The sequence below is a fragment of the Caenorhabditis elegans genome, chromosome V (genome assembly GCF_000002985.6).
Source record: "Caenorhabditis elegans chromosome V".
In the NCBI taxonomy this organism is placed as follows: Eukaryota; Metazoa; Nematoda; class Chromadorea; order Rhabditida; family Rhabditidae; genus Caenorhabditis; species Caenorhabditis elegans.
This window is the reverse complement of record NC_003283.11, coordinates 9426771-9441869: the sequence shown is the minus strand read 5'-3', so window position 1 is coordinate 9441869 and position 15099 is coordinate 9426771. Positions and strand designations below refer to the sequence as shown.

The following is a 15099-nucleotide window of genomic DNA, read 5'->3' as shown; positions in this document are numbered from 1 at the left end:
AATACATAAAGTTAGAAGAAGCGGCTGCGGACATAAGAAGGACGGTAATTTTAGACGACAGGACAGGATGACAAGATGATTGAGGTGTAAGAAAGAAAAAGAAGGTTTACCGGAAAAAAGTGAAAGTTTTTCAAAACTACATCACGTCATTGGAACATATTTGAATATTAGAACAACAAAAGGGTTGGAGGGTAGCATTCATTTTAAATGAACTTTCGTAAAAGGTGTACTCGTCAAATATTGAAGTGTGACTCTTTCAAACTAACTATGAATACTGGTTCTGAGGTGGGAACTGCTGCAGAGTTTACTTTTTGAATGTTGCACTAGAAAAACTGGTATAAAGTTTCAAAATAACAAACAGCAATGTAGGATGTCAATTTGGAGTTTCACTTAATGAATTAGAACAATTTTTTTACTATTAATTAAATAAAAGTTTCGGTTTATTTTTAATGTTAAAATTAGATAAAACGTTCAGATGACATTTCATATTCAAAAGTGGGATACATCTTCCAATTACTGTTAGTCGAAAACACTTCAGGTCACTTCAGTGGTTGTGTCGAACAGATTTTCAGTGAGTCTTGAACAGATTTTGGATAATCTCCTGACTACATTCCTTTCACATACTGAAGAGTAAAATGGAAACAACAACAACAAACACAATGGGAATAATTCATTCGAAAATCGAAAATAATGTATCAAATTTCTCCGTATTTCAATAGTTTAAATGTGAGGTTTAAGAGTGAGAGAAAGAGTTATGGGAAGAGTAACAAAAGGTGAAACAGTGATACCAAGGAGGCAAATCGCATTGGCAAAAGGTGTCAAATGACCGAACGGCAACGGTTTGTGTCTGCGAAAACATTGTGTGCTGTGATGAAGGAGTTCCAAGAGGAGCAGATCGATTAGGACAAAAAACGGACACTTTATTCTTGTTCTCTCGAAATTTGGAGGTGTGGTTATTCGGGGCAAGCAAGAGAGTGTGCGCTCGCAGGCGCTCCGGCGCGAGAGCAAACATACCGGACACTGCTTGAGGCGAAGACAGGGAAGAGAGGGGATTATGAGACAGAACGTAAGACAGGGAGCAGTATTCGGGAAGAATAAAATAATGATGAAAGTGATGAAGATGATGATGAAGCAGGCAAGGGATGACAGGAAAGAGAAGGATACCCCAGGGAAGGTATTATAGAAAGTTTTCGGAATGCATTACAAATGTTAAACAGGTCAGGGCAGGAGTTCATAATTTCATAATTTTTCGAATCTTGATTTTTTAATCAGAATGATCGAAGCTAGACCGAAGAATGTCGGTCAAACTGTCTACTTGACATACGTCAAATGGGTTACCAGAAAATCTCAATTACAACACTATTTCAAGCGGTACGCGTCGATTCAGCGTGTTAACATGTTCTAGGTGAGTTTTTATTTTTTATTTTTTTTATTTACGACGGAAAAAACGCAATTCTAATTTTTACAAGATCCCAATACAGGCCTTCATCGTAGTTTTAATGTGAATGTGTTAGTCTTACTTTCCTTCTCGGAAAAAGTTAAGAAAGATAATAATAATAACAGAATCTGAAAATATCAACAAAAAGAATTAATTATTATTATTATTTATTATGGCCTCCTTCTGATATTTTTATTTTAACGTGGATCTCTTATAGCCTAAACGGCATATATCGTCCCCCGCCCATCGCGCACACAAAACAGAGGAACGCGCGGAACTCGCAAAATGTCCGCACATGTTGCAGCATAGTCTCTGCACACAGCATACAGTAGTTATGGTATTGTTATCACAAAACATCATTACCTATATATAAAAAAATAGTGTCCGTTTGTTAACAAGTGACGTCATAGCTTACACAGGCAAGGCGTTTTCGGCTGTTAAAGGGATATTAGTTTGGGGTTAGTAGGGGGATATGGTCGGGGTACTGTAGTAGTACTGTAGGAGTACTGTAGGAGTACGGTAGGATTACTGTAGTTTTGGAAAAATTGAGTTTTTGCCTTTTGAAGAGATATAGGTTTGGAGTTATTAGTGGGATATGGTCGGGGTACTGTAGTAGTGCTGTAGGAGTACTGTAGGAGTACGGTAGGATTACTGTAGTTTAGGAAAAATTAAGTTTTTGCCTTTTGAAGAGATATAGGTTTGGAGTTATTAGTGGGATATGGTCGGGGTACTGTAGTAGTACTGTAGGAGTACTGTAGGAGTACTATAGGATTACTGTAGTTTGGGAAAAATTGACTTTCCGTCTTTGGAAGGGAAATTGGAAACTTCGGGAAAATTCTGAAATGTTCCAGAACCTTCTGGGAATTTCTGGAAAATTCTAGAATGTTCCAGAACCTTCTGGAAAATTCGAAAAAATTCTGGATTGTTCTAGAACCTTATGGAAAATTTAAAAAAATGTTGCTGCGAGATCTTCGTGGCGAGACCCATCGTGGCGAGACCCGTCGTGGCGAGACCCGTCGTGGCGAGACCCATCGTGGTGAGACCCATCGTGGTGAGACCCATCGAGGTGAGACCCATCGTGGTGAGACCCATCGTGGTGAGACCCATCGTGGTGAGACCTATCGTGGTGAGACCCATCGTGGTGAGACCCATCGTGGTGAGACCCACCGTGGTAAGACCCAAAATTTTGGCGGGAAATTTAAATTTTCTGTGAAAAATATTTTGGCGGGAAATTTAAATTTTCTGAAAAAAATATTTTGGAGGGAAATTTAAATTTTCTGAAAAAAACATTTTGGAGGAAAATTTAAATTTTCTGAGAAAAATATTTTGGCGGGAAATTTAAATTTTCTGTGAAAAATATTTTGGCGGGTAATTTAAATTTTCTGAGAAAAAAATTTTGGAGGGAAATTTAAATTTTCTAAAAATTCTAAAATTCTGGAAATCTAGAATCTTCTGGAAATTTCGAAAAAATTCTCGAATGTTCCAGAACTTTCTAGAAAAATCGAGAAAATTCTGGAATGTTCCAGAACTTTCTAGAAAAATCGAGAAAATTCTGGAATGTTCCAGAACTTTCTAGAAAAATCGAGAAAATTCTGGAATGTTCCAGAACTTTCTAGAAAGTCAAATACTTTTAATGGTGCCAGTCGTTGCCCGCGCCGTAGGCGCGGTCAGCGGCTGGTAATAAATAAAAATGACATGAACCGCCCATTTTAAAGGGAATTTTTTTTGTTTCCATTAGGGAACAAGATAAATTCCTAATAGAATGTGGTGGCGGTGAATCGTTGCGGACACTCTTAGTCGTGATTCTATGAATGCTCTTAAATATCAAAATGTTCTTTCCAACAAAAAAATAACAATCACAATTGGCTAGAGTTTTCCTGAAAACTACAAATTTTGTTCTCTCATTTCGACATTAGCCCGACAGCCTCGAATTGTAAGTCCTCTCAGAATAAAAGTAGAAGTGTCTATAAATCTTATCAAAATAATTAAAAATCAGACCTTCTTTTTGAAACTTTCATAGTGTAAGACTAAAATTCGAGGCTTTCTAATTTTGAGAAAAAAATTTACTTTTACTTCAAAAAACATTTTTTTTTGAAACAAGTTAGAACTAATACTTTAGAAAATCTTAGACAGTTATTAAATGTGATCTCGAAATAAATTAACTACTTCTAATAAATGACTGGGATTAAAAACGACAGAAAATATGATCTTGAAGTGAGTGAATCATTTTTAGTAAACCAAAAAAGCAACATAAGTAGTAAATTAGACGTCGAAGTAAATCAATCATCCACTGTAAATGAGTTATTTGGTGAATTAGACTATTAGTAAATGAATTTTCTCAAAGGTTAACCTAGGTGGCGGATTTGAGACTGTATAGATAATGAGAAGGGAGAAATACAGAGGTTGTAAACCATTTACGGTATTGAGATTATGGTAATCGGAAAATAGGTATACAGTATTCACCATTCAGTATTGTGTCAATAATCTAGCAACCACAATAATTTTCAATTTTTTTTTAAATTTATAATCTTTAAAAAATATTTTGAACACAGATCACTGTATGAAATTCATAACCAGCTTTTATCTTCTTTTGTATCATCACAAACTACAAATAGGCAATAAAAGTGATAACTATTGGTGATATCTTTTCATAATTTATGATTAATAATTGGGCCGCGCTTTTTTATTCAAATTCATAATACTAGTTCCATCAAATTGACATATTACCTGAAACAACATGTTACGTCAAGTTCATTCATCTTTTCAGTAGAGCAAACATAGTAGATTGAAAACTAGATGGATGTAGTGAAATGCTGAGAAAACACTTCATTCTGTTTATCATTTTTCGAACATTTGCGCTTTTGAGTAGAAAAAAGAGTGTGTAAGAGCAAATACCACTAGTACTTGATATTTTGTAGTTATATGAATAGGGTAGTTTTGAATTGAAGCCCCAGTTGGAATTTGAAGAAAAAACTTAAAGTTACTATAACTGTGAAAAACGTTAACTATTTTCAATTATACTGTGTTCAAATATAATTTGAAATAAAACTTTTACGATTCTTTGTCCTTCTGTCAACAGTACGAGGTACTAAAATTCGATGATGATACTTGATAATGATGGTGAAAACTGCTTCGAAAAGAAGAAATTCAGCATTTAAAGACTTTTGAAACAAACTGAGACCTCTGTCGCTCTAGTCGAGGCCATAGAGAATGGAGCAAATCTGACAGATCTGCATTTTCGGTGCTAAGCTGTTGTCAGGGGTTGTGCGACCTTGTGTTGAAAAGTTTTAAGTGAGTATATAAAAAGTTTGTTCTAGAATAAGAGATATCAGGTGTGTTATTGGAGTTTGCGGAGCCTTAAATGTTATTTTTTATACGATTGCGTAATAACTTTCAAACATTTTTGGAAAATTTTGAAATGTTTAATTCTTATTTTTCAGCAGTTTCCAGTTGAAAGTTGTAACTAAATAATTAAAAGTAAACTTACTTGTCTATGTAAAATAAAAAAAGTTATGTACATAGTAACCGTCAATTGTCTAAGTTTTGATAATTGTTGAATTTCCTGATCCCATAAGTTTTATGAACTCTTATTACTATTTATCAAATATAAAATACCGTACCGTACAGCTATTTTGTAACAATCAAAAACCGTATAAGGATGTGGACTTCCTGACGTCTTTTTCACTTCCTTGTGCAGTTGATTTACACCTTTTTATCCGTTTAATAGCACCTCTGTCTACCCACACCACCTTCCGTTAACTATTAAATTGTATCGTTGATCGAATTCTTTGAATTCCGAACACTTACTGCAATATGTTGATCCTTCCCATTCTTGTCGATTATTCTTGCCGCACTGACATCGCAAATCTTCGTTGTGCTTCTTTTTCGTAATAGTGCTCCACGACGTCGAATGCGAGTGGACATCTCGTCTGATAAAATGAATTTTGTAAAACTGATGAGGAAGAAGAACTACATATGAGAAGAGAGAGGAATGAATTATTGATGAAAGGGTTCGGAAGACCAAGTGGTACCAGTTAGAAGCCATTATTGCACAATGAGATGAGTTGCAGAGAAGATAGACAGAGAATATACTTTTTTGCTACTATGAAAATGACGCTTCCGAAAAACTTAAGACTGTTCTTAACTTAGTAGTCAAAGTTTATGAAAATATAATTCTTTGGAACTTTTACTTGTACGAGCTGCAAAATTCTAATGGAACATAAATAAACGGTTGAATTTAAAACACATAAACTTGGGTCTGAAATGAAAAATGAAAAAGCTGTGTGAAGTGTTTTAACATTTTTTTTTTCAAAAAGAAGCCCCTAAATCTTGAAGTGACACTTTCAAATCAGAGACGATTGAAACAAGCAACACGACTGAAAGAAAGGGAAAAGACGATATGACTATGGGAAAATATGGAAATTCCCAAACCACCGTTTCAATTCGTGGCAGAAGCTGAATCGATATGGGATGATAATGAAGTGTTCGTTTCACATGTTCTCCTCCTCATTTCGAGAAGCTTTGAAATGACAAAAGAAAGCAGCAAAAGCCTCAGGTGATTCAATTAGACTCTGCCTCTTTGCCAATAGGTTTTTCTTCTTCTTTCCTTTGGTGCTCATTCAGAAAAAGGGGAAATGAATTGGAAAAGAGCACGTCCGGATGACGGAAAGGGCGCGGACACAGAGACGAGTTACACTATCGATGTTTTGATGCAAAACGACGATGGACCACGACGTAGCGGCCACAAGTATCATGTTTCAATATGGAGCATATTATGAGCTGCCAATGCGACAACGACACATGTGGTTTATGATACGATGTTCACGAGAGTCAATCGGATTTCTTTGAGTCGTTCCGATATATTTTGAATTAACAAGTTGGTGACAATATCTGAGTATGGAATTTTAGAAATCGGATTCAAGATAACTGTCTCCGTTGAATTATTAAATGAAAACGACCATTTATAGGCAAAATAGGTAAATTTATGAAACTTTGAAAATTCCCAAATCACTTCAAACCAAATTTTTTTGAAATTTCTTTCAGAAACTTTGTTGCAAACCCCAAGCTCTTTCAGAATTTACTAACAACATCCCAGTAGAAGCCAGAAGCTTTGAGCAGTTACAGAAAACCTACAGTACCTTTGTGCGTATTTTATTATTAAATGAAAACGACCATTTATAGGCAAAATAGGTAAATTTATGAAACTTTGAAAATTCGAAATTCACTTCAAACCAACTTTTTTTGAAATTTCTCTCAGAAACTTTGTTGCAAATTCCAAGCTTTTTCAGAATTTACCAACAACATCCCAATAGGTGCCAGAAGCTTTGAGCAGTTACAGAAAACCTACAGTACCTTTTTGCGTATTTTATTATTAAATGAAAACGACCATTTATAGGCAAAATAGGTAAATTTATGAAACTTTGAAAATTCCCAAATCACTTCAAATCAAATTTTTTCGAAAATTCTTTCAGAAACTTTGTTGCAAACCCCAAGCTCTTTCAGAATTTACTAACAACATCCCAGTAGAAGCCAGAAGCTTTGAGCAGTTACAGAAAACCTACAGTACCTTTGTGCGTATTTTATTATTAAATGAAAACGACCATTTATAGGCAAAATAGGTAAATTTATGAAACTTTGAAAATTCCCAAATCACTTCAAATCAACTTTTTTCGAAAATTCTTTCAGAAACTTTGTTGCAAACCCCAAGCTCTTTCAGAATTTACTAACAACATCCCAGTAGAAGCCAGAAGCTTTGAGCAGTTACAGAAAACCTACAGTACCTTTGTGCGTATTTTATTATTAAATGAAAACGACCATTTATAGGCAAAATAGGTAAATTTATGAAACTTTGAAAATTCCCAAATCACTTCAAACCAAATTTTTTTGAAATTTCTTTCAGAAACTTTGTTGCAAACCCCAAGCTCTTTCAGAATTTACTAACAACATCCCAGTAGAAGCCAGAAGCTTTGAGCAGTTACAGAAAACCTACAGTACCTTTGTGCGTATTTTATTATTAAATGAAAACGACCATTTATAGGCAAAATAGGTAAATTTATGAAACTTTGAAAATTCCCAAATCACTTCAAATCAACTTTTTTCGAAAATCCTTTCAGAAACTTTGTTGCAAATTCCAAGTTTTTTCAGAATTTACCAACAACATCCCAATAGGTGCCAGAAGCTTTGAGCAGTTACAGAAAACCTACAGTACCTTTGTGCGTATTTTATTATTAAATGAAAACGACCATTTATAGGCAAAATAGGTAAATTTATGAAACTTTGAAAATTCCCAAATCACTTCAAATCAACTTTTTTCGAAAATTCTTTCAGAAACTTTGTTGCAAATTCCAAGTTTTTTCAGAATTTACCAACAACATCCCAATAGGTGCCAGAAGCTTTGAGCAGTTACAGAAAACCTACAGTACCTTTGTGCGTATTTTATTATTAAATGAAAACGACCATTTATAGGCAAAATAGGTAAATTTATGAAACTTTGAAAATTCCCAAATCACTTCAAATCAACTTTTTTCGAAAATTCTTTCAGAAACTTTGTTGCAAATTCCAAGTTTTTTCAGAATTTACCAACAACATCCCAATAGGTGCCAGAAGCTTTGAGCAGTTACAGAAAACCTACAGTACCTTTGTGCGTATTTTATTATTAAATGAAAACGACCATTTATAGGCAAAATAGGTAAATTTATGAAACTTTGAAAATTCCCAAATCACTTCAAATCAACTTTTTTTGAAATTTCTTTCAGAAACTTTGTTGCAAATTCCAAGCTTTTTCAGAATTTACCAACAACATCCCAATAGGTGCCAGAAGCTTTGAGCAGTTACAGAAAACCTACAGTACCTTTGTGCGTATTTTATTATTAAATGAAAACGACCATTTATAGGCAAAATAGGCAAATTTATGAAACTTTGAAAATTCCCAAATCACTTCAAATCAACTTTTTTCGAAAATTCTTTCAGAAACTTTGTTGCAAATTCCAAGCTTTTTCAGAATTTACCAACAACATCTCAATAGGTGCCAGAAGCTTTGAGCAGTTACCGAAAACCTACAGTACCTTTGTTCGTATTTTATTATTAAATGAAAACGACCATTTATAGGCAAAATAGGTAAATTTATGAAACTTTGAAAATTCCCAAATCACTTCAAATCAACTTTTTTCGAAAATTCTTTCAGAAACTTTGTTGCAAATTCCAAGCTTTTTCAGAATTTACCAACAACATCCCAATAGGTGCCAGAAGCTTTGAGCAGTTACAGAAAACCTACAGTACCTTTGTGCGTATTTTATTATTAAATGAAAACGACCATTTATAGGCAAAATAGGTAAATTTATGAAACTTTGAAAATTCCCAAATCACTTCAAATCAACTTTTTTCGAAAATTCTTTCAGAAACTTTGTTGCAAATTCCAAGTTTTTTCAGAATTTACCAACAACATCCCAATAGGTGCCAGAAGCTTTGAGCAGTTACAGAAAACCTACAGTACCTTTGTGCGTATTTTATTATTAAATGAAAACGACCATTTATAGGCAAAATAGGTAAATTTATGAAACTTTGAAAATTCCCAAATCACTTCAAATCAACTTTTTTTGAAATTTTTTTCAGAAACTTTGTTGCAAATTCCAAGCTTTTTCAGAATTTACCAACAACATCCCAATAGGTGCCAGAAGCTTTGAGCAGTTACAGAAAACCTACAGTACCTTTGTGCGTATTTTATTATTAAATGAAAACGACCATTTATAGGCAAAATAGGCAAATTTATGAAACTTTGAAAATTCCCAAATCACTTCAAATCAACTTTTTTTGAAATTTTTTTCAGAAACTTTGTTGCAAATTCCAAGCTTTTTTCAGAATTTACCAACAACATCCCAATAGGTGCCAGAAGCTTTGAGCAGTTACAGAAAACCTACAGTACCTTTGTTCGTATTTTATTATTAAATGAAAACGACCATTTATAGGCAAAATAGGTAAATTTATGAAACTTTGAAAATTCGAAATTCACTTCAAACCAACTTTTTTTGAAATTTCTTTCAGAAACTTTGTTGCAAATTCCAAGCTTTTTCAGAATTTACCAACAACATCCCAATAGGTGCCAGAAGCTTTGAGCAGTTACCGAAAACCTACAGTACCTTTGTTCGTATTTTATTATTAAATGAAAACGACCATTTATAGGCAAAATAGGTAAATTTATGAAACTTTGAAAATTCCCAAATCACTTCAAAGCAACTTTTTTCGAAAATTCTTTCAGAAACTTTGTTGCAAATTCCAAGCTTCTTCAGTATTTACCAACAACATCCCAATAGGTGCCAGAAGCTTTGAGCAGTTACCGAAAACCTACAGTACCTTTGTGCGTATTTTATTATTAAATGAAAACGACCATTTATAGGCAAAATAGGTAAATTTATGAAACTTTGAAAATTCCCAAATCACTTCAAATCAACTTTTTTTGAAATTTTTTTCAGAAACTTTGTTGCAAATTCCAAGCTTTTTCAGAATTTACCAACAACATCCCAATAGGTGCCAGAAGCTTTGAGCAGTTACAGAAAACCTACAGTACCTTTGTTCGTATTTTATTATTAAATGAAAACGACCATTTATAGGCAAAATAGGTAAATTTATGAAACTTTGAAAATTCGAAATTCACTTCAAACCAACTTTTTTTGAAATTTCTTTCAGAAACTTTGTTGCAAATTCCAAGCTTTTTCAGAATTTACCAACAACATCCCAATAGGTGCCAGAAGCTTTGAGCAGTTACAGAAAACCTACAGTACCTTTGTGCGTATTTTATTATTAAATGAAAACGACCATTTATAGGCAAAATAGGTAAATTTATGAAACTTTGAAAGTTCGAAATTCACTTCAAACCAACTTTTTTTGAAATTTCTTTCAGAAACTTTGTTGCAAATTCCAAGCTTTTTCAGAATTTACCAACAACATCCCAATAGGTGCCAGAAGCTTTGAGCAGTTACAGAAAACCTACAGTACCTTTGTTCGTATTTTATTATTAAATGAAAACGACCATTTATAGGCAAAATAGGTAAATTTATGAAACTTTGAACATTCCCAAATCACTTCAAATCAACTTTTTGTGAAATTTTTTTCAGAAACTTTGTTGCAAATTCCAAGCTTTTTCAGAATTTACCAACAACATCTCAATAGGTGCCAGAAGCTTTGAGCAGTTACCGAAAACCTACAGTACCTTTGTTCGTATTTTATTATTAAATGAAAACGACCATTTATAGGCAAAATAGGTAAATTTATGAAAATTTGAAAATTCCCAAATCACTTCAAAGCAACTTTTTTCGAAAATTCTTTCAGAAACTTTGTTGCAAATTCCAAGCTTTTTCAGAATTTACCAACAACATCTCAATAGGTGCCAGAAGCTTTGAGCAGTTACCGAAAACCTACAGTACCTTTGTTCGTATTTTATTATTAAATGAAAACGACCATTTATAGGCAAAATAGGTAAATTTATGAAACTTTGAAAATTCCCAAATCACTTCAAATCAACTTTTTTTGAAATTTTTTTCAGAAACTTTGTTGCAAATTCCAAGCTTTTTCAGAATTTACCAACAACATCCCAATAGGTGCCAGAAGCTTTGAGCAGTTACAGAAAACCTACAGTACCTTTGTTCGTATTTTATTATTAAATGAAAACGACCATTTATAGGCAAAATAGGTAAATTTATGAAAATTTGAAAATTCCCAAATCACTTCAAAGCAACTTTTTTTGAAATTTCTTTCAGAAACTTTGTTGCAAATTCCAAGCTTTTTCAGAATTTACCAACAACATCCCAATAGGTGCCAGAAGCTTTGAGCAGTTACAGAAAACCTACAGTACCTTTGTGCGTATTTTATTATTAAATGAAAACGACCATTTATAGGCAAAATAGGTAAATTTATGAAACTTTGAAAATTCCCAAATCACTTCAAATCAACTTTTTTCGAAAATTCTTTCAGAAACTTTGTTGCAAATTCCAAGTTTTTTCAGAATTTACCAACAACATCCCAATAGGTGCCAGAAGCTTTGAGCAGTTACAGAAAACCTACAGGACCTTTGTGCGTATTTTATTATTAAATGAAAACGACCATTTATAGGCAAAATAGGTAAATTTATGAAACTTTGAAAATTCGAAATTCACTTCAAACCAACTTTTTTTGAAATTTCTTTCAGAAACTTTGTTGCAAATTCCAAGCTTTTTCAGAATTTACCAACAACATCCCAATAGGTGCCAGAAGCTTTGAGCAGTTACAGAAAACCTACAGTACCTTTGTGCGTATTTTATTATTAAATGAAAACGACCATTTATAGGCAAAATAGGTAAATTTATGAAACTTTGAAAATTCGAAATTCACTTCAAACCAACTTTTTTTGAAATTTCTTTCAGAAACTTTGTTGCAAATTCCAAGCTTTTTCAGAATTTACCAACAACATCCCAATAGGTGCCAGAAGCTTTGAGCAGTTACAGAAAACCTACAGTACCTTTGTGCGTATTTTATTATTAAATGAAAACGACCATTTATAGGCAAAATAGGTAAATTTATGAAACTTTGAAAATTCCCAAATCACTTCAAATCAACTTTTTTTGAAATTTTTTTCAGAAACTTTGTTGCAAATTCCAAGCTTTTTCAGAATTTACCAACAACATCCCAATAGGTGCCAGAAGCTTTGAGCAGTTACAGAAAACCTACAGTACCTTTGTTCGTATTTTATTATTAAATGAAAACGACCATTTATAGGCAAAATAGGTAAATTTATGAAACTTTGAAAATTCGAAATTCACTTCAAACCAACTTTTTTTGAAATTTCTTTCAGAAACTTTGTTGCAAATTCCAAGCTTTTTCAGAATTTACCAACAACATCCCAATAGGTGCCAGAAGCTTTGAGCAGTTACAGAAAACCTACAGTACCTTTGTGCGTATTTTATTATTAAATGAAAACGACCATTTATAGGCAAAATAGGTAAATGTATGAAACTTTGAAAATTCCCAAATCACTTCAAATCAACTTTTTTCGAAAATTCTTTCAGAAACTTTGTTGCAAATTCCAAGCTTTTTCAGAATTTACCAACAACATCCCAATAGGTGCCAGAAGCTTTGAGCAGTTACAGAAAACCTACAGGACCTTTGTGCGTATTTTATTATTAAATGAAAACGACCATTTATAGGCAAAATAGGTAAATTTATGAAACTTTGAAAATTCCCAAATCACTTCAAACCAACTTTTTTTGAAATTTCTTTCAGAAACTTTGTTGCAAATTCCAAGCTTTTTCAGAATTTACCAACAACATCCCAATAGGTGCCAGAAGCTTTGAGCAGTTACAGAAAACCTACAGGACCTTTGTGCGTATTTTATTATTAAATGAAAACGACCATTTATAGGCAAAATAGGTAAATTTATGAAACTTTGAAAATTCGAAATTCACTTCAAACCAACTTTTTTTGAAATTTCTTTCAGAAACTTTGTTGCAAATTCCAAGCTTTTTCAGAATTTACCAACAACATCCCAATAGGTGCCAGAAGCTTTGAGCAGTTACAGAAAACCTACAGTACCTTTGTGCGTATTTTATTATTAAATGAAAACGACCATTTATAGGCAAAATAGGTAAATTTATGAAACTTTGAAAATTCGAAATTCACTTCAAACCAACTTTTTTTGAAATTTCTTTCAGAAACTTTGTTGCAAATTCCAAGCTTTTTCAGAATTTACCAACAACATCCCAATAGGTGCCAGAAGCTTTGAGCAGTTACAGAAAACCTACAGTACCTTTGTGCGTATTTTATTATTAAATGAAAACGACCATTTATAGGCAAAATAGGTAAATTTATGAAACTTTGAAAATTCCCAAATCACTTCAAATCAACTTTTTTCGAAAATTCTTTCAGAAACTTTGTTGCAAATTCCAAGTTTTTTCAGAATTTACCAACAACATCCCAATAGGTGCCAGAAGCTTTGAGCAGTTACATGCGAAAAAGCTAATTATTATGCGTTTGCTACTGTGTGTTTTAGGTTTTTTTTCTTCATAGAAGTGATCTTACAATGATGATTATACTTACAGTGTCACCGGCCTTGTGGATATCCGAAACCATTTCGACGGTTTCTATCCCGGTTCCTGTACGAACTTGCGTGTACACTATCATCGCAGCAGACGAATCCTCCGGGAGTCCAGTCCCAAACGAATGGCGTAGAACGTGCTCCCAGTCGACATTCGACACCATCTCATCGTTCAGGCACTCCCAAACGTCTCCAGTAGGTGAATCTGTAATTTAAGAATCTTTAAAAAATCCAGGAATGTTCACTTACTGCTTCTATAAGTGAAGTAATGGCCTTGATCATTTTCTCCTTTGTGTACGATGCAAGCACTCATCCGGAATTTGGGGCCCTCCTGAAGGGGTGTGAAGTGGTTACCCATTACGAGGACTCTAGGGAACGTAAATCGAGCGTGGGTCTTTCTCAGGGTGACGTCATCCATTCGATCTACATGCACGAGAAGACATTTCGGCAGATTATCACTCGTTGCCCATATGGAACCGATAGATTGCATTGCAGATTCCGGATCTTTCGAAATGGTATTCACACGGATGATCTTTGGTAGTTCAAATCCGGTGGTGGAAGTTGATGCGAATATTTTCTTGAAGCATTGGATCAAATGATCAGTTCCATCAAGATAATGGTGCCCACCGACCAGCCCCATACCATCACGGATCCATGTAATGAGCAGAGGCATCATTTCATTGACATCTTGTTGTCGCTGGATAACAGATTTTGAATCGCTCGATTTTCGCAATGATTTTTTTGGAAAAAAAATAGGAAATAATTTTTTTCGGTCGATAATTTGACGTTTCATTTTAAAAAAACGTGGAATTAGTTACACGTGTTTTTGAACGTTCATCAATGTGTAATGTCAACGTGTAATTTTGTATCCAATATAAAATTTCCCACGTTTTCATATTTAAAAAAAAGTCAATTTAATTTTTTTTTAATATTTAAAATGTTAAAATTATTTAAAAAATATTTAAAATGATTTACTCGTATAGCTCTAATCAAACTTTTAATTTCAGACTCATCGCCTTTTTCCCGCCTCCTTCACCCCTTCTCATCACCTCCACTTCGCCCACATCAGGACTCAACGACCCGGCAAACTGTTTTTATCTGTAAGTTTGCCTCTTGTATTTGTTCCGCAGAAAAAATCATATCCCGTGGTCTTAAAAGTTCAATTTCAGACTCTTCGCCTCCTGTCAATTCGTCTATGGCTACTGACAATGTGAGGCTGGAAAGGATGGAAATTGGGATGCAGTTACTGTTGCTCAGGATGGCTGAAAAGGACGGAGAAGCCGAGAAATTGGCTAGAGCTGAGCTTATCACAGTACTGAAGTTTTACTAATAAAATTAAAAATTCGTTTTCCAATTTCAGGAAGCAAACCTCGGCGGCCAGGGCGAGACTACTCAGCTGAATCCACTGGTTCCAGTCTCCAAAGCAACTGCTGAAAAACTTTCGAACGAGCTGGATGAGGTTGGCAGGAATCGAACAGCAAGGTGGTCAAAGTCTGGGAGAACCTGTGTAGTTTCCTGAAGCTCCAGAGGCTCAAGATGCTCTAAAGGAAGCCGAGAAAGCTGTGCAGAAAGAGGGAAATGTAAAAATAAATGATTTTCC

At 34.0% G+C, this 15099-nt stretch overlaps 2 protein-coding genes across 2 annotated transcripts; both read left to right on the top strand.

The window, feature by feature from the left end:
- Positions 1 to 2320: 2320 nt before the first annotated feature.
- Y54B9A.1 (uncharacterized protein) lies at positions 2321 to 2710 on the top strand (the record flags this gene model as incomplete). Its single annotated transcript, NM_073039.1, has 1 exon — positions 2321 to 2710. One exon carries the CDS (start codon positions 2321 to 2323, stop codon positions 2708 to 2710), a length of 390 nt encoding a protein of 129 aa, NP_505440.1.
- Positions 2711 to 14694: 11984 nt separating this feature from the next.
- On the top strand, positions 14695 to 15018 carry F36D4.6 (Resolvase/invertase-type recombinase catalytic domain-containing protein; the record flags this gene model as incomplete). Its single annotated transcript, NM_001307787.4, has 2 exons — positions 14695 to 14811; positions 14860 to 15018. The coding sequence occupies 2 exons, from the start codon at positions 14695 to 14697 to the stop codon at positions 15016 to 15018; spliced, it is 276 nt and encodes a 91-aa protein (NP_001294716.2).
- Positions 15019 to 15099: the final 81 nt, after the last annotated feature.